The following is a 24,271-nucleotide window of genomic DNA, read 5'->3' as shown; positions in this document are numbered from 1 at the left end:
AAATGGTTTACAATAGCACACTTGACATTCAAAAAACTCAGAATTAAATATCATTTTGTTTTGTTTTAAATGTACTACCTCAGCTCCAAACCACAGCTGCCCTGCCAAGTTGTCATGACGAATCTCCTCGGGGAACTTGACACAAAAGTCTCTGTTGGCCCGGTCGTTGGGGATACATTCATCCATGATCTGACTGATGATGTTCAATACGTTGTCCTGCGGATGCACACGGGAGTGACAAAACTAAATTTAACTAGATGCAGAGAAAAACACGAGTGAATGAAAATCTGTTCTTGAAAAGCAAATTTTCTCTGTGTTTAACTAATCCTGGTCAATAATCTGCACTTAAACATCGGTCACCCTTTCAAGAAGGTCATTATAGTCCAGTGTTCAAGAGCATTGATTAGGATGTGAATGAAAACAACTTGACAAATACATTATAGACCCTCACAGCTACATTTTCCTTCAATAAAAACACTGAACTAAAGCCCATAATTCCAGTAGTGAAAATGCACTGTCACACACAACAAGAGCTAATCAAGAGCTTATGTGCCGCTGGCATGTACAACAGCCATAACAATGACTTACAATGAGCCTTTCACTCAACCGCAGCTGCACTGTGCACTGTAATCTTGTCAGGCACAGCACTGCGTCTTTCTCTGCTCGCCCCGAGGAGAGAGATTAAAAAGCTTTGAGAAGGAGAGCTTAACCACTGATTCCTTTATGGCTGTGTGCTGCACATGTGTCTGGGGCTGGTCCAAGCGCCACCTCAATGTCTGTGGGCGCCTCCTAGCAGGGGACACTGGTGATAACCTTCACTTATGTTAGTTTCCACATATATTCAGGGGTTGTGACTGCAGCGACACCTGACTATGTGCCATAAGACTGGCTTCTTTCCTTTTTTTTTTTTTTTAAGCCCATCTCTCTTTCCTTATTGTTCTCATCTGGCCTCTTCTCTGCCTGTCTCTCATGTTTGCCATCTATCTCAATCTCTGTCCATTTCAAACACACACTCACGCCTATTCCAGCAGGCCACACTGTAAGAACAGTAGAGCCAACATAATGTGAGCAGCATGCCAGCAACCCCCACAGAGGTCCATGAATAAGAGCTGATAGCTGCAGTGGCAGGTTCAAGCACAACGTTTTGGCTTGAATGTACTTGCTTTCTATTCTTAGGGCCTCTGGGCTATGGGGTATCGTACTGCTAAAGACATTCTCAAAAAACCTTAATGCTTCTGTGAGACGCCACTCTAAATAGCCTCTTTTCTAAACATATAAGTGCTTAGAAATGGTTGTTAAATATTTTCATTGAAACTTGGAGGGGGAGAAAATCGGAGACTAATTAAAAGAACAGCCTAATTGAGAATAAAACACTGAAGCAAAACAAGGTGGCAGCCTGGCAGAGAGAAGGATGCAGGGGAAAAAGAACAGTCGGGGATCAAGTGATGACCTTATTAGGTGGTTCTCCCTGTGTGCTCTGCCAGTGGGAGGGAGGCTAAGGCACAACAGGTCAGATTAAAACCTCCTACTACCTCTAGGTCTTTCAGCATGGCGCAGCATAGCAGCTATCACTCATGCCTATCATCACCTGCTAATCTCCTCTGAGCCTTGACCTCGTGAAAACCTGCAACAATACCTCGTATGAGGCCATAAATAACCTGCCATGAATTCACACCTTAGGATTCTTCTGAAAAGTTGGGGCTCAGATTCAACCTGAATTATATTCAGGAGATTAAAATGAGACAGATAAACCAACTCTAATGTCAAACGTGATGTCTTCAGGTTAAAAAAAACCCGCCTGTTTCTAAAGAAGCCACTCCTGTAATCATTTACAAAGAGCCCACATGACACGACGCAGTTATTAAAGCAAAGCTGTCAACTGATGGCTTCCAAGCAAAGTCTGCTTATCTCACTTATCAGCAAGACTGCTTCAAGCAGTGTTTACTTAGATGATAGTCATATAACCACGCCTGTGTCTGAAAAGCGATAATTGGGGCTGCCTCTATTTCTAATTCTGAGGCAAATCAAAGTCCAGTCAGGTAATCATGTGAATGACATGAAAACAAATAGAAGAAATCCAAATCAAACCCAAGCTGGGGGTTAATTAATTCCAGCTTTGCTCATGGCCTATTTATATGTATCAACTGTAATCAAAGGTAGTGAAAGATGGCATTGAGTTTGCTTGTTATCTGCTAACCTGACAGGATCTGAACTGGTTGACCAACAGGGTACATCTCTGAGGGTCCTTCCTGCCATCGAGGCTGTCCAGCTCCGTGGCCACCTGGTTCAACTCTTCATCAGCGTAATAGAACTGGGCCAAGAGCTGAGGGTCTGTCCTCTGCACAGAAACAAGTAGGTCATTTCAGTAGTTATAAACATTTATGAGAAACAATAACAGCCAAAGCAACTCAATGCAAACAACACAAGGTAATAAATTTCAGTTACTTTATAATTTGTATCTGTCCTTTTCTCACTGACTGTTATTTCTTACCATGTTTCATCTATAAAAAGTAGAGTGTAGGGTATTATTTCTATTCACTTCTGTGTTTAATTATTATGACTTCACACAAAGCCCATTCTCTCTTTTTTGGATAAATGGAGCCTTAGCCACAAATGTAACTGCTTATTGAAGGTTTCTATCATATGGCTTTCTATCAAGCTAATGATATATTAGTATTTTCTGCAAATAAAATAATACATTGGCTCATGTTTAGGCACATTTGAGTACATTACATTAATTTATTAAAGCATTAAAGCATTAGAAATCATCCCAAGTGACACTGTGATCCCTGAGAGCTGTAGCTGCTGAATGTTACTCTGTTAGCCGATTAAAAAGCATCATAGGCGGTTAATTTAATATTTCAGTGAAAACCTTTCATTTAATGAACATTATTAACTTCACAGCAAAGCAAGCAGTACAAACAGGCTGAGTGCCCTAACCAGTTCTTAAGCTGTGGACACAGCACCAGGCTGGTACCCTTTTTGTTCGGCTGGTGCCCCAGATATCGATATTTAAATATGTAGCTGCTGTTAATTAGTGTTTTACATCCACACCAGTCCCTGATACCATCCATTCATCCATTTTTGTAACAGATTATCTCCTTCAGGGTCACACGGGGGCTGGAGCCTATCCCAGCTGTCACTGGACGAGAGGAGGGGTACACCCTGGACAGGTTGCCAGTCCATCGCAAGGCTAACAGGGAGAGACAGGCAATCATTCATGCTCACATTCTCATGTACAGCCAATTTAGAGTCACCAATGAGCCTAACGTGCATGTCTTTGGACTAATATCCCAATTTTATTCATGTTCAGGATGTAATTTAAAGCATCACCTGACTGTTTAAATTCCTGTAGGAGTGTAGCATTACCCAGGTTACCGATCATTTGTGTAGGATACATATTACGCACAGTTTCTGTCATATATACTGAGGATCAGTAAAATTTTAAAATAAAATTAGATTATATTTATGATGATATAATTACTCGTTTTAACTTTTTTCCTACATTAGATAGCATTCAGTATACACTTTATGTCTATAATATAAATAGAAAGATTTCAGAGTATGCAAACAGCAGCCATCTCATATTAAACAGCAGGGAAACACAGGTGTTACTGATGACACTGGCAAAGGCTCTGTTCAGGTTTAAATATGGAGCTTTAATTAATATGATTAGAAACACCTGTGTTACCCATGCTTTCATAGCAAAGTTGGTGCTGTGAAAATGATCTAATAAGAAAACAAGTAGTCAACCAAAGGTGGCACTTTAAAGTTATATTTATCAGGTGCTTGTTACTAAAAAGACAGAAAAAAATTGAGGATTTGCTCCCATCACAAAACACTGCGGTTATACGACTGAAACTAAAGAATATTTTGATATATTTGGTGGCTCAGTCGATCACTCTCACTCAGGGTTTTTGCAGATTCATAGCTGAAAGGATATGTAACAATTTTAAAAAACAGTGAAGCCCTCTAAAATCAATTACAAAATATTTCTCTATCATGTAACAGTCAAGCTAGAGGCACCCTACGCAACCACCCAGTTCTTTAATTTCAGCTACAAACTTTAAGCAACAGATGTCATGCATAGCGGAAATCAAGCAAAAGCAGCAAAAAACGTTTGCTAATGTGCTCGCCAGCTCGTTACTGTGCGCTCAGAAGAAGTAATAATCAATTAAGAGAACTGTCTGTTCTAGGCTTGTTTCTATGTGTAATACAACTGGAAATTAAAGAGTGCACAGTGCATTTCGAGGTATAAATACATGTGTTTATACCTGTATTTATATTTTAATAACCTTTTGTGTAGTCTATACAAGTCAGTGCTGTATTGTTTTAGGTCTCTTAGTTACTAACGCTGTTAAGCCACAAGCGTAGGTGTTAACAGTTGTAGTGCTTTAAGTAAACATACTTTGTACCCAGCAGTGAATGTAATGCTTTAAGTCATCTTTTTTTTTTTTGCTTTGGGGATATACAAACACTAATCTCACACAAATAAAGGAACAAAACAGTGAAACCACAATAGAGTGAGAAGTCATGCCAAAGCAATTAAGCACTAACAGGACATGGAGGACGTATAACACACCAGCATACTGCTGATCCACAGGGACGAAAATAAAATCAGGTAAGTAGGGCGCTGTAAAGGCCAGCTTAATGACAGATTGCTTTCCCATTTGCTGGGATTGATTTGTGAGAGATATAATACAAATTCACATTCATACATAACCACGTTTCACACATATATGAGCAAGCAAATGACTAAAAACTGTATTAATCCTGACAAAAGGAGTTAACAAAAGTTAATATATAATACTCATTACTTTAAATTTTTCTAAGAAAATATGAGATGAGTTTTATTGAAATGTGCAAACACAAATTCAATTACATTATATAAAGGCAAAAACAAAGTTTTTCCAGTTCTAACAAGCTTAAAAGTCAATATTTGGTATGACCACCTTCATCCTTCAACACAGCCTGAACTCTCATAGGCAAGTTTTCTTTAAGCAGTGTTCAGGAATAGTTCTCCAGGCTTCTTGATGGACATTCAAAGCTCTTTTTTCGATGTTCGCTGCCTTTTGTTCTGTTCACACTGCTTCAATAATGTTGCGGTCCAGGCTCTGGGGAGGCCAATCCATGACTGATAGTCTCCCTCTGTGTATTCTTTTATCTAGGTATCCTTTTACTGAAGCCATTGCCAATCAGAGACTTTCCAGATGGGATTACAAGGTTTATCCAAATCTGACTGTATTTTTCTGCATTCATAATTCAATTTTGACAAGATCCCAACACCATTCGATGAAATGCAGCCCCAAACCATGACGGAGCCTACATGTTTTACAGATGGTTGTAGACATTCGTTGCTGTACCTCTCTCCTGGCCTCCTCCATACATACTGATGACTACTTGAACCAAAAAAATTTCAAATTCAGATTCATCACTCCATAAGACCTGTTGCCACTGATTATCAGTCCAGTTCTTGTGTAATTTTCTCTATGCTTAAGGGTTTCTTGACAGCTACCCTTCCACTGAAACCATTTATGATAAGGCTTGGTAAACAGCCAATGGATTAACTGTAGTGCCAGGTGCACCTCTCAGGTCCTGTGTCAGGTCTTTGCTGCATTTTTTCCCCCTGATTCTTAAAGATATGACTTTCAGTTACTGTTCATCTGCTCTAGATAGTTTTTTCAGGGGTGCCACTCAATTTTCTCAATTGTTTAAGGCCACGCTGGATATCATGCCAAGATATGTCATTTTTTCAGGTAATAGCTCTTTGGGAATCACCTTGTTGGTGCAAAAATACTATTTTACACCTGTCATACTGTGTTAAAACTGAAAATAAATGAAAGACTGAGAAAGCCTGGAGAGCTACTGCTTAAGACCACTTTAAGGAATAACAAGAAAGGCTGGCTCCTTGGAAGCAAAATACAAAGAAATGAGGGGTGGCTTAAGACTTTTACACTGTACTGGAGCATGAAAGCTCCTCAGAAGAGCAGGTGTAATTAGAGAGCCTGGCGCTGGTGGATATCTCCCACCATGCTCCCGTCATTGTGGGGAGAACAGCACAACACAGCAAATAACTCCAATGCTGAGGGTGAAGCACACATACAGCCCCAACACACAGGGTAGAAAAATATACACAAGGAACACAAAAACTGTTCATCTATAATTGCAATCCAAACTTTACAAGACAGTCTAGATGCCAAATTCTCATTTCAAATATGCACGAATACAGACACACGCATCCTGGGGAGGGTTCCTGTTAACCAAAAGGTTAATGGTTCTGAAAATGGCGACCACATACCGATGTGCATCATCATCACAAACCACACAGTCTCAGTGATGGCACAGGAGCTCAGAAGGCCAGCATGACTGTGCAGACTGGAAGCAGGGTGAGCTGCACCAGTAAACAGTCTCACTGACTGGAAGTGTTTTTTGATGACGTAAAAACCAGAGAATACTGGTATTTACCGAAACCTCTCACAGGATCTTTTCCCTTAAGTTTGCAGTCTTTCCTGTTGCGTGATGCTATCCCCATGGACGCACACTTCTCTCTCTGAATATGATACATGGTGCTGTTCCCTCACTCTCTCTCTCTCATTAATAATGAAACAAACAGCAAGAAGAAAACAGAGATATCTCCTACAGCTGGGTCACATTATTACTGCGAGGTGGAAAAACTACTATGAACATACTGCTCTAAAAAGGTTATCAGCTGTAACCAAACAACACATCACAGCAATCCTAATTAACACATATTGTATTATTATTATTTTTTTTAATCAAGGTCAAAATTTTATTGGGTACTACTGCAATCACAAGAAAGATAACTTGCCTGTCCCAGGTCAAGCAGCACGTTAAGATGAGTGCAGAACAGCAGCACTAAAGTGAGGGTGGATCAGCATTTCTTTTCTTGCTTTGGGCTCTTTCAGTAGGGCAGACATTTGTCATTGCCAATATGAAACCCAGTTTATATCCAAACTCAGCTCTTGAGCTTGCAGCAATTCTCTCATCAACACAAATTCTAAAGAGCAAAATCAATAATATTCCTGCATACTTTCTTCACGTGTGTGAATTTTCATGTCACGTTTCATGCCATGTTATGTTTGCTGAATAAGATGGAAGCAAGGAGCAGAAAAGGCCATACAAACACACATAACTGAGTTAAAGAGTGTTTCACGTTCTTAACAAGGTCACTTACACCTTACATAAAGCAATCAAGCATAACATTATGACCACCTGCCTAATATTGTGTTGACCCTCCTTGTGCTGCCTAAACAGCCCTGACCCGTCAATGCATGAGCTCCACTAAATCCCTGAAGGTGCGCTGTGGTATCTGGCACCAAGATGTTAGCAACAGATCCCTAAAGTCCTGTAGGTTCCAAGGTAAGGCCTCAATGGATCTGACTTGTTTGTCTCAGGGGTGCTTGACTGGATTGAAATCTGGGTAATTTGGAGGCCAAGTCAAATTCGTTGTTATGCCCCTCAAACCTTTCCTGAACCATTTTTACTTTGTGGAAGTGCATGTTATCCTGCTGAGGCCACAGCCATGAGGGAACATTGTTTCCATGAAAGGGTATACACGGTCTGCAACAATACTTAGGTAGGTGGTACATGTCAAAGTAACAGCTACATGGATGGCAGGACCCAGGTTTCCCAGCAGAACATTGCCCAAAGCATCACACTGCCTCTGCTGGCTTGCCTTCTTCCCATAATGCATCCTGGTGCTCAGGTAAACAACACACATGCGACCAGCCATCTACGTGATGCAAAAGAAAATGGTCTGCGGCTATGCAGCTCCATACGCAAATAAACTGCAATGCAGTGTATTCTGACACATTTCTATCTGAACCAGCATTAACTTTTTTTTTTTTTTTGGGCAATTTGAGCTACAGCAGCTCATCTAAAAAAAAAAAAAAAAAAACACTAAAAAGCTAATTTGGGGTCATGACTTTTTTTTTCAGAATTCATGAGCCCAATTTTTTTTTTTTTTTTTGCAGTGGGTCTAATCCATTTATGAGAAAAAAGTCAAAATTCTGAGATTAAAGACAGAATTATTTTGTTTCAGTGGCCCTGATCGACTTCTGTAGAAGTTCTTCCTTGAGCCTAATTGGAAGAAATCAACATGAGCTTAAAATGTAAAAATCTGTGCCAGGAAAAGAAACAAATCACAGGAAATAAGTATTTTAGGGACATATTTCACCCCTTCAAAAAAATATTTCATATATGCACAAATTTGATCCTACAAATTTAAGAAACTGTACACCAGATACAAGGGCCACAATATAATTTAGCTTCAGCCAATTAAAGCCACCGGCAAGGGTGAATGTTTTCTTATTTGCCAAATGGCAGTGGCTGGAATAGTGTTTGATACTGATGTTTAGTTGATGAATCAATGCTTCTGTCATATCATAACCATATTTGGCATCACTTTAATGGGAAAAGCATTAAAAAAATTTTAATGTACAGGCAAATGGAAAATGAACACAAAGGGAATCTTATTCATATAGGAATAAACCCAAGCCACCAGAAGATGAGGTATTTATCCTCTTCATCTAAATTTGACCTGTGAACAGTGAAAAAAGCTGTGAGATCACTATTCATAAAGCAGACAGTTTGAGTGGACAACAGCACAACAATGAGTGAGCCTATGAGACAAATGTCAATGACCAAACAGGAAACAGAAGTGGGAGACAGTGAAAGACCTTATTCTAGCCCAGACACAACACTGCTCACAGACTACCAGCATTCAGTTGGATATTTTCTGAAGGATATAGGCCAACGCTGAAGAAGGAAGAAAAGAAGTGTTTGAGACGGACGCCATCCTATAGCCTCCTCCTGCTGCATTCCTCACACAAGACCAAACATTCTTGCAGCACTGCATCATGGGGGATAAGTCAAAGGCAGGCAGTGTTCACGGCATGCTGATTTAGGTAAAGGCAGGAATCTGTGAGCTGCTTGGTCTTCATAATGGTTCAGCACTGAATAATAATTTAATAAGTATTAAATAAGTAAAAAATGTGTGAAAGGATTGAATTTCTCGCGGTGTAGAAGTCTACTTCACACCTTTTTCTGACACTAGTGTGACAACTTTAAGACAGCTGCACCAGCTGCTACAAATTCAAACTTAGTCAAGTTATAATTTACTACATAGAAACAGGCACAGCATTACCCTACTAATACATTCCAAAAACATAAGACGGCAGCACCCCAAGACAGCACCCTATTTTCAAAATCTGAAAATCTTCTGCAGCCCACCCAACCTTTAATCTCACCTATGGTCATCACACAAATCTGAGATGATTAATTTCCTTTTAGTGTTTGAATAATTTTTATCCTTTTTTTTGTCTGTTGAGGTTGAACGTTGGACTTAATGACTCAACAACATCAGTTATTGTGCTCTCTCTGGGTACTTCAGCTTTCTCCCTCAACCCAATGACATACATGGGTTAGGTTAACTGATGACTTCAAACTTGCTGTAGGTGTGAGTGTGAGCATGGTTGGTTGCTGTGTCAATGCTGGCATCCATGGTGTACCCCGCCTCTTGTCCCATGAAAACTGAGATAGGCTCCAGCATCCCCAAAAACCCTCGGTTGGATAACTGGAAGAAAATGAATGGATGGATCTGTTGACATTGCAATCAAGTGTACCAAGACTTTTGTACTCATTCTTCCAACCAGCAATACTGTCTCAAGGCACACCAAACTAGGTGTGCCAGGGTAGACGTTATGTAAATGTGGCACATGGTGATGTAGATAAGTCACACAATAAAAGCTTGGATGCTAAACAAGGCGTTTCAGCCAGTAGCAGTGGACTTTGAGTCTTGTAAACCTTCTAACTGTACATGTTCTATACTATCACACACTCCAGGAGAGACAAAACCTAAATTATGCGTTAGTGCATACACAAGTTTTCACATATATAGATAAAACAAGAGATCTGTTGGCCTATAGAGCGCCACTGTCAAATGTTTTACTTGTACAATATGGGATATATTGGAAGGGAAACTAAAAATCTGCAGATTTGATCAGTGAATACTTGTAGCAAGTTTCAAAAGATTCAGCCAATAAATAAGGGAGAAGCAGTCACCGAAGTTAAACATGAATGTACTATTTAATCTTAAAAAAAAGAAAAAAAGAAAGAAATTAAAAAAAAAATTGTCAGAAGCATTTTGTACAGCTTTGCACACTGAATACTCATACCAAGGAGAAGAGTAAGGATTAAAGGTCCAGTACAATGTACAGTATTTCTCAAAAAATTGGAAAACAAAATCCAAAAAGTCAAAAATCAAAAATCAATCTCCCCTATTTTGTAGAACCTTACCCAGAGTATTTGTGCCACGTTTCAGAAGAATTCAAATATAAATGACTGAGGAGTAGCGAAATTAGCAAAAGGTTGTCGGACAGTTGATGGATGAATGCTGGAAAGTTCGGTATCAGATAAGCTCTGCTGACTATCATCTGTCAACATCGGCGCTAAAACACTCATAGCTGCAAGGGCCTTTTTACACTCAGCAGTTAACTGGTATTGACTGGAGAGAAAAACAGATGTTCATTAGAAACTGATGACATACTCACTAAAATAGCCTTGCTGGCCTTTAAAAGTAAACTGATGACTTAGTCATTAAAAAAGCTTTCCAGATAGACTTTAAAAGTAATAAAATACAGACAGATCTTCTGTCACAGATTCAGATCTACAGCTTCCAGTGGTAATATACTTTGTTACATGCACCATGAGTCAGTGATGATGCTATACTCTCTTCCAAAAAAAGTAAAGAAAAGGCAAGCTATCTGGTGAAACAAGTGCCTGCTTTCATCTGCCTACATAAGATAGGCTGGCACAGTAAAGTACTGGCCTTCATATTTATTTTTTTAAAGTTTAGAGCAAAGGGTTACAAAAAAAATCTATTTTTATAATAACTAATAACTATGAAAGAGCTAAAAATTACATTTTAATTTCTTAAACCTTCAGACTTGAAAGTAATAACTTTAATGAGCTAAAAAAAAAAACAGACTCCGATCATGGTATAAAAGTTATGAACTCTGAGAATTTGACTCCTGAACTCGTGAATTGTGTTATCATCCCTCACCACCAATGACAGCTCTACCTTGCGTGAGGAAATGATTCAGCAGATTCAGCTTTTGTCCCCTGTGGCGTGCCACTGTCCTGCTATAGTCCTGCTGTCAGTTGTCCCAGGTGCCCTCTGTCTGGGACGGCTCTAAAATCTCCATCCATTGCGGTCACAAACTCATCATTTCAGATGACCAAGATCCCAAAATTTCATCCAGAGTGACAATTAGAGCAAAACCCCCTCAATCACATCATTTCACAGTGACTCAGTGAAATTTCTGCTGTTTATGTTTAACACGAACATCAATAACATGAGATGACAGCATGACTCTTATTGAAACGTGCTACTGAAAGTTCCCTGCTACTGTGTGACCAGCATTTTGATCATCTCAGCCTGCTCTTTCCTTGAGCCGCTGATTTCATTTCTATTCAGACTGTGCAGACGATGACGGCTGTCAGGCTAATGCTTCATGAGCATCCACAGCATCGGTGCATGCACACTGAGCCCACTTAAGGGACTTATGAGAAACCTTGCTGTGCCCTCCATACTCTATTCCAGGCTCAATTTGCTGCCTTCTGGCTTCCTTCCAAGATCAGAGGCAAATATTGTAGGGGGAAACCAGTTCACTCTTCTTCTTTCAGTCAGCTGGCAGACTGGCAAAAAAAAAAAAAAAAAAGCAGCCGAGAACAGTTCATCACCTTATTTATTATGCAGGACTCAGCATAAAAGCCGTTGGAAGAACAAGCCAATCTTTTTGGTAGCAAACAATGAAACTTCTGCAACCATTATTTATATGAAGTTTGGCAGAATAAAAAGTATAATCTTTCTAAGAATGCAGTGTTGTGCTGATTTAGTTCCAGTTGTGTTGAGTCACTCCCTTCATGTTCAGCTCCTTCCGAACTCAGAGTTATTGATAGTCAGTTTTCATCTATAAATACCACATTTTAAGATATTTAATACATAAATCTTTAACTGCATTCATAGCTGTGGAGTATTTCTGCACAAACTAGATGAAATTTGATCTTGGTCCACAGTAGGCTACCAACTTAACTGAGTGCACTGAATATTCAAAATGCTCTACACATCTGGACTGATGACATAATCTATGTGCTTGTCTGTTTTCTGAGGGCTGGACTAATCTGGTGTTGCACTGCAGCAATGACCCAAGCATGTGCCCGGCACATGGTCGAGCAGGCAGAGGGAACATACAGGAGCACCAAGGATTTAGGCTGCTGCAGGGCGTGTCCAAGGATGCCCCTCAGTGGTCATGTGGTGACACATGGGAACACCCCTCATCCCAGCAAGCTCAGAGAAGTTCTTATGCAAGAAATAATCTGGTTATACAATCCAGTAATTGTTGATGAATCAAGGCTACACAAGGGAAAGGAAATTTTAGACTTAATAAAACCACAACTTGACATTTTTCATGTATCACTCAGTGTTTGAGTCCCAGTCAGATGAAAGCCTTAGTAGAGATGCTCGCCTCCTATCCTTATGCTGCGATGACTAAACTTTAAGAATTTTCCTGAACTAGATGAATCAACACATAAAACCAGTTTGGCGCTTCCTTCCTGCAGTTTTGACCCACGCTTCCAAGTCAGTCAAGCTAATTTTGTCCACACACTGTTCATTGTTGTGTGATCAGTGACTGAGAGTGGGTATTGTCCAGGATGTCACACAATGACAGCCCTGGACATCGCTAGTACTTGTGTGGGCAAACACACATCTCTGTTTGGCGTCAGTGGAGTTTAAAACTGCGGTTATGCATGACGCATCAGTTATTACGCACAATTATGACATCAATGCAGTGTCATAACCTTTTATAGTAGAGGTTGACTTACTGCAGTCTTCTAAATGATAGATGTCACTGCTGAGAAAAATGCATGTTGCACTCCTGTAATAGTAACAGAAGAGGTAATAAACAGGAAGTACAACATTCAAACACAAGAACAAGGATCACTTTATCCATAGTTTTCTGCAGAAAGTTGCATCTTTTCCTTTTGATACAACAATCTTCTGCCACAGCTTCTGTAACAATTGGGAATCCTATATTCCCTATTGATAGATTATAGAAATGCTTTTAAAGGAGGACTGGCACATAGACTTGTGCCTCCAACCAGTTTGCATACGTGCCACCCTTGATGCCTGCTGCCGATTGCAAAAAAATGAAGAAGAAATACGCAACCAGGTAACAGCTGGTCAGCAGCAATAATGACTACTTTTTATGCCACCATGAGCAAAGGTGACAACCACAAGCATAACCTAAGTTTAAATGTATGCCAGTCAACATGCTTCTACACATGGGATTATACCTGAAACCCCACCCCTGACACCTCAACCTCACTGCAAAATACATACCCAACATAAAATTTTACATTGACATTGTTTTTTTATGTTATTAACTGGGTAACTTAAACTTTAACTTTAACATTGCAAAGATGTCTTCAGGTTTCGAATGTTGATAGAGAATGGCATTATTTCTGACTGTAATCAAGTCTTCTCCTCGTTTTTCTCCCATCCTCTGCAGCTGATAGACAAACCCAAAATTTTTTATTGAAATGAAAAGATATTAATTTAAAGGGTACATTTGTTTTAAAAACATCTTACAGCACTCCTGCAGCAATGGAAGTAAATAAAGCCCTGGAATGTAATGCTGTTATAGGTTTCCCAACTTTTTTGATTCCTTAGAAACCCTCTGTCTGCCTGTGCAAGGGAAGATGGTATTTTATTAGGAAAATACTGCACTGCAGGATGCAGTGCTAGATATTTCTAATAAACATAAGGTGGAAGGTAAACTGGTTTGTCAGGGGTTCACCCTGCAGCAAGATAATGACCCAAAACATAAGAGAAAGAGGGCGAGGCAGGCTTCAGATGATGTAAACCCAGCATAGTCTCCAGACTGAATCCCCATCTAGGTGAACTTAACAAAAGGGCAAAACAAAGCCACCTACAAGAACAATAGGTTTGGTGCTGAAACACCCATCGTGTCATTTCTAGTGCAGAAAAAGACTGTGGTGTGAGATTAAAAATTAGGATAATATAGGATATGTTTTATCAATTCCATCATTGTTAAAATTCCTATATTACAGCAGCCCAAAGTAAACATTATATACAACCTATGACAAAATAACAAATGAATTTAAGCTTTCAGAATAGATTTCTTTTCATATTGTTTCCCTTATTGTCTAATATTACAATTATATTTAAGTGCTCTCTCTTTTCATTTTATCTTAATACCAATTTGTGCAATCTTTTCAAAGAATGGTTCTCACTCCCATCTTAAAGTAATATTGCATTTATTTATTAACTTCCCTTTGCCACACAAACACTACAGAAAAAACTATACAAACAGATCTGATAATGTCTGATAATTACTCAAACACTACAGCAAAATATCAATGTTTTTAATGACTTTGAGACAATTTGTTCAGTGATCAGGATATCTTATCATCTCAGTCATAAAATCCAGTAAGAAGAAGCACTACAGTGTTGATAAAGAGCAGCATTATTCTCAACAGTAACTAAGTCCAAAATCTAACCCTGAAACACAGACCCACTATTCCTTCCTTTTTTGACTCAAATCCTCTACTCCTGGTAAGACAAAGCCCAAATCATGAGGGGTGGATGCTTCATTTGCAGGCGATTCCTACAACAGTCAAACTCATAATACAGACAAAGGTGATCTTGATGTTTTTCATCAATGACAACAAAGACAGGAATTTAAAAAGCTTTTCAAAAGGTACCAGAATAACACCAATAAAAACAGAATGTAGAAAAGACTACATCTCCCTCAGTCCAGATTTAGACTTGCTGATTCTCTGTGGTACTTTACAATCTCACTCTTCTTCCACGGCTACTTTCCTTCAATCATTGAACCCTCACACCTCTTACAGTGGGCTTTCCTTACAGTCCTGCAATGAATTCAAAAAGGCTTTCAATCGCCTGGCCTGTCTGAATCTGCACTAGGGTCAGCTCTCTAAATCCCAGCAGCTGACACCAGATCAATTACCATGTGGCTGTTGGGTAAGCAGAATGAGACATCCACAAAGAACTCCAGAAACTGGGCTAAATATGAAACCACAGTGACCACTGCTCACCAGTTTACTGGCACACCAACTCTGTGACAAATGTGCAGAACCAGCAGTGCAAAGACAAACCCCAGAAACTAACACAGAATGGAGCAATAATTACAGAGTAAATAAGAAGCCCTGATTCTCTCCGATAAGAATATATCCATCCATTTTCTTCCGCTTATCCTTTTCGGGGTCACGGGGGAGGACTGTAACCTGTTCCTACTGTCGTAGGTACCTGGAGAAAACCCACGCAAACACGAGGAGAACATGCAAATGTTCCCGCCACCGTGCTGCCCATAAGAATATATATGAAGCATAATATCATTCATAATCAACTGAATTAAGGCTTCCACCAATGATTATTTAAATATTTCATGTGTAATTACATATTTGTTGCCTACATGAAGCTTAAGAAAAAAAAAAGAAGCAAAATTGTAAAAAAAAAAAAATGCACACTCATGGTTTCCTAAAGCCTGACCAGTATAAACTAAAATATAGAATTAATTTAAAAATCGCATAAACTAAGAAAGGCAGCAAATGCAAATTAAAAATGTAATTAAAACTGAAGCAACAATTGTGAATTTTTGAACTAGTGTTTACCTAATCATCAAGAAATTAAGCAGATTTTTTTTGTCTATTAAATGTTTGAACTCTTAGTCCTAGAAGCCATTAGAATAGAGAAATTAAAAGAATAGAAGAACAAAAATTAGTAATAAAAAAAGACTGTAGCTATGAATTTATTCTAATTCCTACTATCAATTGTGTTCATGGGAATCAAAATTTGTTTTAGGTTTTTGCTGTTTAAAAAGCCAGAACTGGAAGCATTATAAGTCTGATGACTCTGCCTTACCTACTTTTCAAACAGATAAGTTTGTCAGTTTGTGTGTCATGGCCACCTCTTCATACACGAACATTTCTTTTCAAATGAAATTCAAATGATGCATTTCAAGAAGGGCCCACGTGGCCGACAACAAAGAGAAAACAAAGGGAAAGCAAAAATATGTTTCTTTGTTGAAACCATCAGCTGTCAGCAAGCCTGGCTGCCTCTCTGATGGTGTAAATAAACTTTTTCAAAGTATCTTATATGGTGGTTTGACACTGATTTACAACTATGATAAATACTTGCGTGGCTTGACATGTTTCATTTACATGTTAATAATTTTTACACCATTGTGCTTTATATAAAAAAACCCACATCATTTCAAGGGATTTGATCTCATGCAAGCATTCTTTTCTATGATCTAAAATTCACACAGGGTTTTTTTTTATTTATGTAAAAAATTTTAGGAATGTTGCCTCAAACAAACTTTGGAACAGCCTTCCTCAGCTCCTCAGGTCGGCTCGATCAGTGGTTTGTTTTAAACAACTGCTGAAAACTCATTTTTATAGGTTAGCTTTTCTTTATTATAATTATTACTAATATTATTATTGTTGTTGTTAATTAACACTTTTCAGTGATTATAAATGCAATGTAATTAATAAAGGCTGCCAAAAGGAAACCTTGTTAGGTGATGTTTGATGTGTTGTGAGCCCAAAGCCAATCTGTTTCCATACTAAAGATTAAGCAGCAGCACTATAAACAAAAGTTATCACTCACTTCATTCGGATATATACGAGTGCAGTACGAGCTACCTATACATTAAAATGTCCAGTGGGGAGAGGCGCAAAATTAGTAGCATGCTGCAGATGGGGGTGCGTGCGCTGGGCTTGGTGGGACCTGTGAGCCCCGTCACACTGACAGATGAGGTGGTGTGAAGCTGAAGGTCAGCTCCTGAGTGCCTGATGGAATAACAGCAAAAAGAGGAACACAGGCTACAGAGGAAATGCCCAGGTTTAGCCGCCTGTCTTCAGTAATCAGTCACTGTGTGACTTGAGTGAGAGGTGAGGAAACAGTGGCCAACATTGGTCTTGGCATTGTTTGCTGCAATGTGCAATGTAGCACATTCCTATTAATTCTTTTCCAAGTTTATTTTTTGATCTACAACTCTTCGCCATAGTAAATATAACTTGAGTTACCAAGTAGGAGACCTCTTTGTAGATATTTGGGTTGCCTAACTAGCCACATAAAAACCAGTTAAACCAGTTTTAAGATCTACAAAGTATGTTAAATGCCCTACCTTGCAGCATTAAGCCCTTCCAACCCATGCATATAGCAGACCAGGACGCCCATCTTTACACATTTGTCTTTTCCAAGAACTAGTGCTTTGAATTTGATTGAGCAAGGGATGGGTGGCAGGGCCAGAAGAAAGTCCTGCTCTGTGTGACTTATCTGAGAGGTACAGAGCAGCTATGGAAATATCAATATCTCTGCTTCAGTCAAGGGAACAAGCTGATTCAACACTTTTCTATGTCCAGGAGAGCATAGTTCAGTGATAAACCACTTAACTGTTGCTGCAAATGACAATGCAATGTGGTGTTTGACAATAAATACCAAAATATGTGAGTTGGAAACATTTTAATTACTACAGAGATATTTCATCTAAGAGCAAAAATAAACTACTGGCTAGCTTAATGGCTCTTCAGTGTCATATGTGAAAGTCATCTGAACCCTCTTTTTTAAATTATGGTTGCCTGATCGGAACAACTGCAGAAGCTTTCAGCATCTCTCTTCAGTACTTTGAGACAGAACTGGTCATTTAAATCCCACAGACTTCTGCGTAACTCTGTTAAATCCTACCATAGCCGTGATTTGGCAGAGAAGGCACTGATGCAATAGCTCAGCACTTTAGAGGCAGTAGTCATTTACGAATGTAACAATACTCTGGTGATCCTCAACACTTTGGCCTGACCCCAGCCATGGATCACAGAAATGCTTCGACAGCAAACACAGTTTAACTCAGAAATAGGGAATGACGCAGGTGTGTGTATGTGGTCAAGAACAGGTGGACAATGTGTAATCAGAGGGCTTTTATCTAAGCTTTGTGTTGCATTACTGTTGCAAAAGCTCTTATTATAATTACCAACTGATGAGGTAACGCAGCTGTTTTCAATTACCAGGAAGGTTGACTTATCAACTTATGCGCTCAATTAGAAATACATGTGCCAAACCTTTTAAAGGTTCTGTATGCAAAGTGTTTAAAACACTTCTTTTATTGCCAATGTGTGACTGAACTGTGGCAACTCCCTTCCTCCAAGGCTGAAAATTTCCTCTGCGCTGTACATGAATTGATTAAATGGATCCTGAAGGACATCTGGATTTATAACTTTTATTTATTTTTTGTCTGACATGTATTAGTGAAGATACGATGCAAAATGGTTTTCCCCGTCTTGCAATGGTAAAAAATAATTCCAAAGGTTCCTGGATCCAGATCCAGATACAAAAAATTCCATCCACCAGTTCATCCATTATCTTCCATTTATCCAGGTCAGGGTCATGGGGGCAGCAGTCTCAGCAGCGATGCCTCTCCTCAGCCCTCCTCCAGCTCTTCTGGGGGGGACATTGAAGTGCTCCCAAGCCAGCCAAGAGATGTAATTTCTCCAGCGTGTCCTAGGCCTGCCCCTGGACTGGTCCTAGTTAGATGCCTGAACCACCTCAGTTGGCTCCTTTTGATGTCGAGGACTAGTGGCTCTACTCTGAGCTGATTTCCACCGCATGTATCACCAATCTAATTCATTCTCTTTACCACAACAGACCATCACTAGTCCGTCTGTTAATCCCCCCCAATCCACTCTCCTCTCACTCATTAACAAGATGGAGAAGATACTAAAATCTGTCCATTTGGGGCAGCAACTTGCTCCCAACTTTGAGTGGGCGCGTCAACCTTTGAGTGAATACTATACCTACTCTTTTGGCCTGTGAGCCCTAGCCAAGCTCAACTCAAATGAGCGATATCGGCCTTTCCTCCTGTGCACCCACCACACACAGGAGGAGCCATAAGGGTCCAGTGCAGTGTGGACTGGGCGTCAGTCAAGGTAGAGGCCCTGATGATCCGAACCCCAGTTCCCAAAACTGGCTACAGGGAATCTCCACAAGTTAGGTGGACTAAGTCCCACCTCTGGTAAAATTTTCCATGCAAATCTATCTATAACCTTTTGAGTAATCCTGCTAATGAACAAACAACTTTCTTCACTTGTTTAGATACCTGTGGAAAAATCTGGTTTCTGAGATGGTTTTTCTGTGAAAGGATGCAATATTTTCACTCACTACCAAGTACCTTGTCTCAGTGCCTATTTTCTGCTCCCACACAGAACTGATTTCAGATAGTATCTACCATTAGCAATGAAGGTTCTACATTCATTCATAGAAGAACCTTCATTAGATTTAGGATCAAAAATGCTTGGGGTGTTTTTTTCTTACAAATCAAAGATGGAGTACTAATGATTGGTTTCTATAGTACTAGCTACGAGCGATATAAGGGAGGGGCATTTAGCAGCTATCTCCAAGACATTCACGCGGATGTATTTAGAGGTGTCAAGGCTCTCACCTCTCATTCATGTCAGTTTGCTGAGCTGAGCTCATTTGCTAGCCAATCAAATCACAATGGATTTCACTCATCTTTTTTTTTTAATACTACCTATGACATGGGTGGGCAATTAATTTTCCCAAGGGTCCACATGAGAAACTAGGACTGTTGTGGAGGGCTCCACCAATAAACTTACAAAGACGTAAAATTAATATTGAAAAGAATTGAGTTGAGCTTATTGGTGTGGACCTCCACAACAGCCCTTGGGAAAATTAATTGCCCACACATGGTGTATGGTAACAGGGAGCTAGTTTGGCTCAAGCTCAGTTAGCCATTTGTCTCATAGCTGTTTTGGCCGATAACTCCCCAAGGCTTGAGTGCAAAGATACGTGCAAACAGGATGCTGACTAACTTGTTCACTTATCACAGGTGTCATTAATAAGGGTTTTTCTGAATGTCATCACAGAGGACCTTTCAGGAAAGCAAGAGCATGCCAAGAAATAACACTCCGCTCCACCACAGTCAACAGCGTATTTAAGAGACTTAACATTCGTTTAAGACTTACAATGTACAACAGCCATGACACAAGGTTTAACCTTTTATGTGCAAATCTCAAATCAGTATACTGATACAAACACACTGCTATGTTACTAATGGCAGTATTACTAATCTTGACTTGTCATGTGTGGAGCCAATTTGCGCACACTGAAAACTTACGTTTAAAGTTAACAAAAATTTTTACCCTGGAGAAATGTTCACATTCACTCATCCTTAAAGGTGCTGCAGTTGGCATATACTGAACTGTTCATTTAACAAGGCAACCAAGCCTTTAATACTTCCTCTGCTGTGTCAGGCATGTTTCCACACTTTGAGCTTGATTTAAGGAATCACAGCACATTTGTTACTAGTGCATCAAACAATACTGATGCTGCTGACAAATGTGTTTCCTGGGCAGGATTTGATTGTTTTGCCTTATTTCAAACTGTACCTACATATGCTATACAGACCTGACACAATCAATAATTTAAGTAAACCACAAGAGAAAAATAGCTGGTATTTTAGTACTCTTTAAGGATGCTACAAAAAAAAAAAAAAAGAAAAGTTTTCCTAAGGTTCATCTTATCATTTGTAACACAGTGTCTTTGTCCTGCCTGATCTTTGGGCTTTGAACTAATACTCTGAAAAAAACCATATTAATAGGTCAGCTTCCACTTTGGAAAAGGGTTGGAGCTAGCTGAAAGTCATCCCCGGATAACAAATTCAGGTAAAGTATGCGTGTTAGGTTTGTTCTGTGTTTTGAATAAACACAGATTCTTATTTTAATCCTATATTTGCACAAAGGGTTTTTTGGACATGGATTGCCATGGATCAATAAGGGGAGTATTTTCCTGTTTCTTTCCTTTGTTTATGTTTGTTGTTTTTTTTTTTTGTGTGTGTGTGTATATATATATGTGTTTCAGATAGTCTGCTTCTTTGAATTTTTCACTATTTATAGCATTTTATAAACCAAATGATTTACAGTTAATAAAAAAACACAACAGAATCAATAGTGAAAACAAATTACTATCTTTTTTAATGCACTAAAAAAAACCTTTTGTCCTAAAACCTATTCTATTATATTTCCTCTTATGTGGTAACGACATGATAATATTACTATTACTACTATTATGTTACTATTATAACCACAAAAAAAAATCTGCTTTGTTGCTGCTCTTGTGGTTATTATTAATCAAAGGTTTATTAAGGTGCTTCAAAACTGTCAAATATCAAAACAAAAATCACATGAGCATTAACGTCAGCTGAAGACAGCTGTAAGTAAATCGGTATCAGTGCAAATTGCCGGGCTGTACCATTGTTAGTCCTGACTGCAGCTTCAAAACAAAAGCATCAACAACAACAAAGGGGATAGCTGCTGATTAATACAGTGTAACATCAGGAACACGGGCTAACGTTAGCAGATGTGTCGGCAGTCTGCCAAGTGATCAGGCTAGCGAGCTCCAAAGCTATGCATAAAAAATGACTGACTGCAGGGGCTGACACAACAACTTACCTTGGGCTTATACAGCCACTTTCGAAAGCGGTTCATCGTTACCTCGCCACCTTCCTTTGTCACCAACCCCTCCTCTCTTCTCCCGTACCTGTGTGTCTGACACTATCGGCGACTGGCTGGCGGCTAAGCTAGCTAGCTCTGCTTGGGTCCAAATAGACAAAAAAAAAAAAAAACACAATGTACGGCAAGTTGTCCTGAACGTTACAACGAGGCTCTGAAAGCGCACAAAGGAGGTAGTGGGAAATAAACACTTATTTCCATCTTCCCTGAAGCCCGAGGTTCAGCAACCTGTCTCTCCACCTGCCCGGTCACTTTCCAAGTCCCGACGATACAGACCAACCGGAGCAGCGACGGCTCGGCTGTTCTCTGCCCCTCTAACGTTACTTGATGACAGTCACGTTGACAACATTCACCTCCCACTTTCCCAGGAAGTGCTGCGTTCATGTACTCCTCTGCAAAAATTGCACGCTCAACAACAACAGCAACACACACACACACACACACACACACACTAGTGTGATAAATATTATAACTGCTGTTAAATGTACATTGCTTATGCATGTTTTAATATGCTCCAATAAAAGTACAATATTTGACAATGAAAGTATAGTCACCTTAGAAAATACACGGTCATGGTACAAAGAATGTAACCCTCTGACAATTCTAAGGTTTTACATATCAGGAAATAATAACAATCATTCAAAACATACCATGACATTTATGCCCATGATGTATGTAAACTTCTGACCACAACTGTAACTCCTATGGAAGCTGTAAGGGTGCACTTAGTTTACACTGCTTCTGCATTTTGGTTTAGTTTTTGTAAAAAAAAAAAAAGATGTATAATACTCAGTATAAGACACAGTATAATATGTTATCTTTTGTATTTCATCTGAGGTTGAATTAACCTAATTTTAAGCCCTGCTGAGGGCCAAATTTTTTTTATTATGTCCTGATACAAAAACCCTTAAAATTTAAAGAGTATGTACTTTGTTTTTACCATGTAATAAAACATAGGCAACAGACAAGACAAATTTACATAATGATAGTTTTTGTATTACTTCAGTAAGAAATTTGAATTTACTACAATGTCCTGATTCATTAATCTAGAGTAAGGGTTTCAAACTGATATGCCATAGGTTCCAATTGTATTAATTAGACCAATTTATCAAGAAAATCCACTGCTATTCCTCGTGTGGTGCCCAGCTTTGGAAACCAAAGGAAAAGCTGTTTGAGTCACAAAAATCTAAAATACTTTTGTTGGTTAGTTACAAAAATCCTTCATGTGAACATTTTGTGCAGTTCAACTGCAATCTGTGAATTGTAACAGTACATTGAATGAATTAAAAAAACAAAGAAGATTTATTTTGAATAAGACAACTCAGTATGTTTTGTAAATGAAGAAGAAATAACAGCCTGTTTCCAGTCTGTCAATTTTTTTAGGGGAGTGGGGTAATGGATGTCTTTCTCTGATTCTTTCAGCTGGGTCTTCTTAACATGCTATGTAACAGTTTCACTGGCCCAGCCCTTTTGAAAGTAAATTGGTCTTGCCCCATGAGCTAAAAAAGAGTCTGACCATCCTGATCTAGAATTTATTAATAGAGTATGCAGAGATTTAAACATGTGTAGTAGAGGTTTTAAGTTTCTACTTCAAAGTGGTGTGATGTGATGCAAAGCGATACTCATGTATACAAATTTTAAAATTAAATGTCAGGCAAGTGTTGACAAAGTTCATCAGACGAGTGCTTGTTTTAAGCTGTGCACAGATGCCAGTCTGTACAGTGAAGGCCATCCAAATGAAGAGCACATTTTTTCAGATTTGTAAACTGAATTAGGGAGAAAAATATCAGTTGTAAAAACTAAAAATACACTTTCTAGGTTGTTTTCTACCTTTCAGTGTCACATGGTCACCATCAGCAAGGTTGTCCAGAAGCTATGAGATTATAATGGAGCCATTCAAACTTTCTGTCTTCTAAAACTTCACATACACAGTTCTCATAAAGTTTGGCTTGTTATTCTCTTATTTAAATTCAACCCAAGACCAAACCAATGACTTTGTTTTCACTCCCGTTAAAAAATCGGATTATAATTAATCAGATTAAGGCTGTAAATCAGATGCTGAATTATGAGGATAAAACGCCAGTTTGCATGTGATTTACCCAGTAAGCAGCAGCAGCCCCCCCCCCCCCCCCCCCCCCCCCCATGTCTCTACAACGTAAAATCCCTGGTAAATAATTTCTTTGAAACCATTATTTGTGAAAAAATTAAATAAAAATATTAATAATAATAATAAAAATCCAGCAACTTTAATTTGGTATTTAGTATTGTTATCCCGGTACTCACTCTTTTCCCGATGCATTTATCATGTCAGTTTGATTACCTAGTGTTTATTATAGAATTTCCAACTGTACCTGAAGGCAACACAAGACCTGCACAGGCCCAGCAAGACGTCACAACATGCTACGTCACAATGATTGTTATGGATGCCAACAAAGGATCAGGATAGCGCTCTGTTAATCTGTACGGATTAAAACCGTGAATGAATTAATTAATGCAATAAATCAAGCAATAATAAAACGCCTCTCATGAATCCAAATATATATTTTTTACGGGTTTTTTTTTTTTTTACATTTTTTTTACACGTTTCTGTTTACGCCTGTTCTTTTGTTGCTAAGCAACG

The 24,271-nt window shown here is 39.0% G+C and overlaps 1 protein-coding gene across 2 annotated transcripts in view; it reads right to left on the bottom strand.

Annotated features, from left to right (window-relative positions):
- The window catches only part of zfyve28 (zinc finger, FYVE domain containing 28), a 29,477-nt gene extending 7,509 nt beyond the window's left edge, over positions 1 to 21,968 (bottom strand). For both annotated transcript variants that reach the window (XM_030719657.1, XM_030719658.1), the window contains exons 1-3: positions 21,592 to 21,968; positions 2,198 to 2,338; positions 79 to 216 (exon numbers count right to left, since the gene is read on the bottom strand). In XM_030719657.1, coding sequence (XP_030575517.1) covers positions 79 to 216; positions 2,198 to 2,338; positions 21,592 to 21,627 — 315 coding nt within the window. In that variant the 5' untranslated portion in view covers positions 21,628 to 21,968. The remainder of the gene's footprint in view (positions 1 to 78; positions 217 to 2,197; positions 2,339 to 21,591) is intronic.
- Between the last annotated feature and the right edge of the window lie 2,303 nt (positions 21,969 to 24,271).

This window comes from Archocentrus centrarchus, chromosome 22 (assembly GCF_007364275.1).
Source record: "Archocentrus centrarchus isolate MPI-CPG fArcCen1 chromosome 22, fArcCen1, whole genome shotgun sequence".
NCBI lineage: Eukaryota > Metazoa > Chordata > Actinopteri > Cichliformes > Cichlidae > Archocentrus > Archocentrus centrarchus.
The sequence above is the reverse complement of the archived record's forward strand: the minus strand, read 5'-3'. Positions and strand labels throughout refer to the sequence as shown.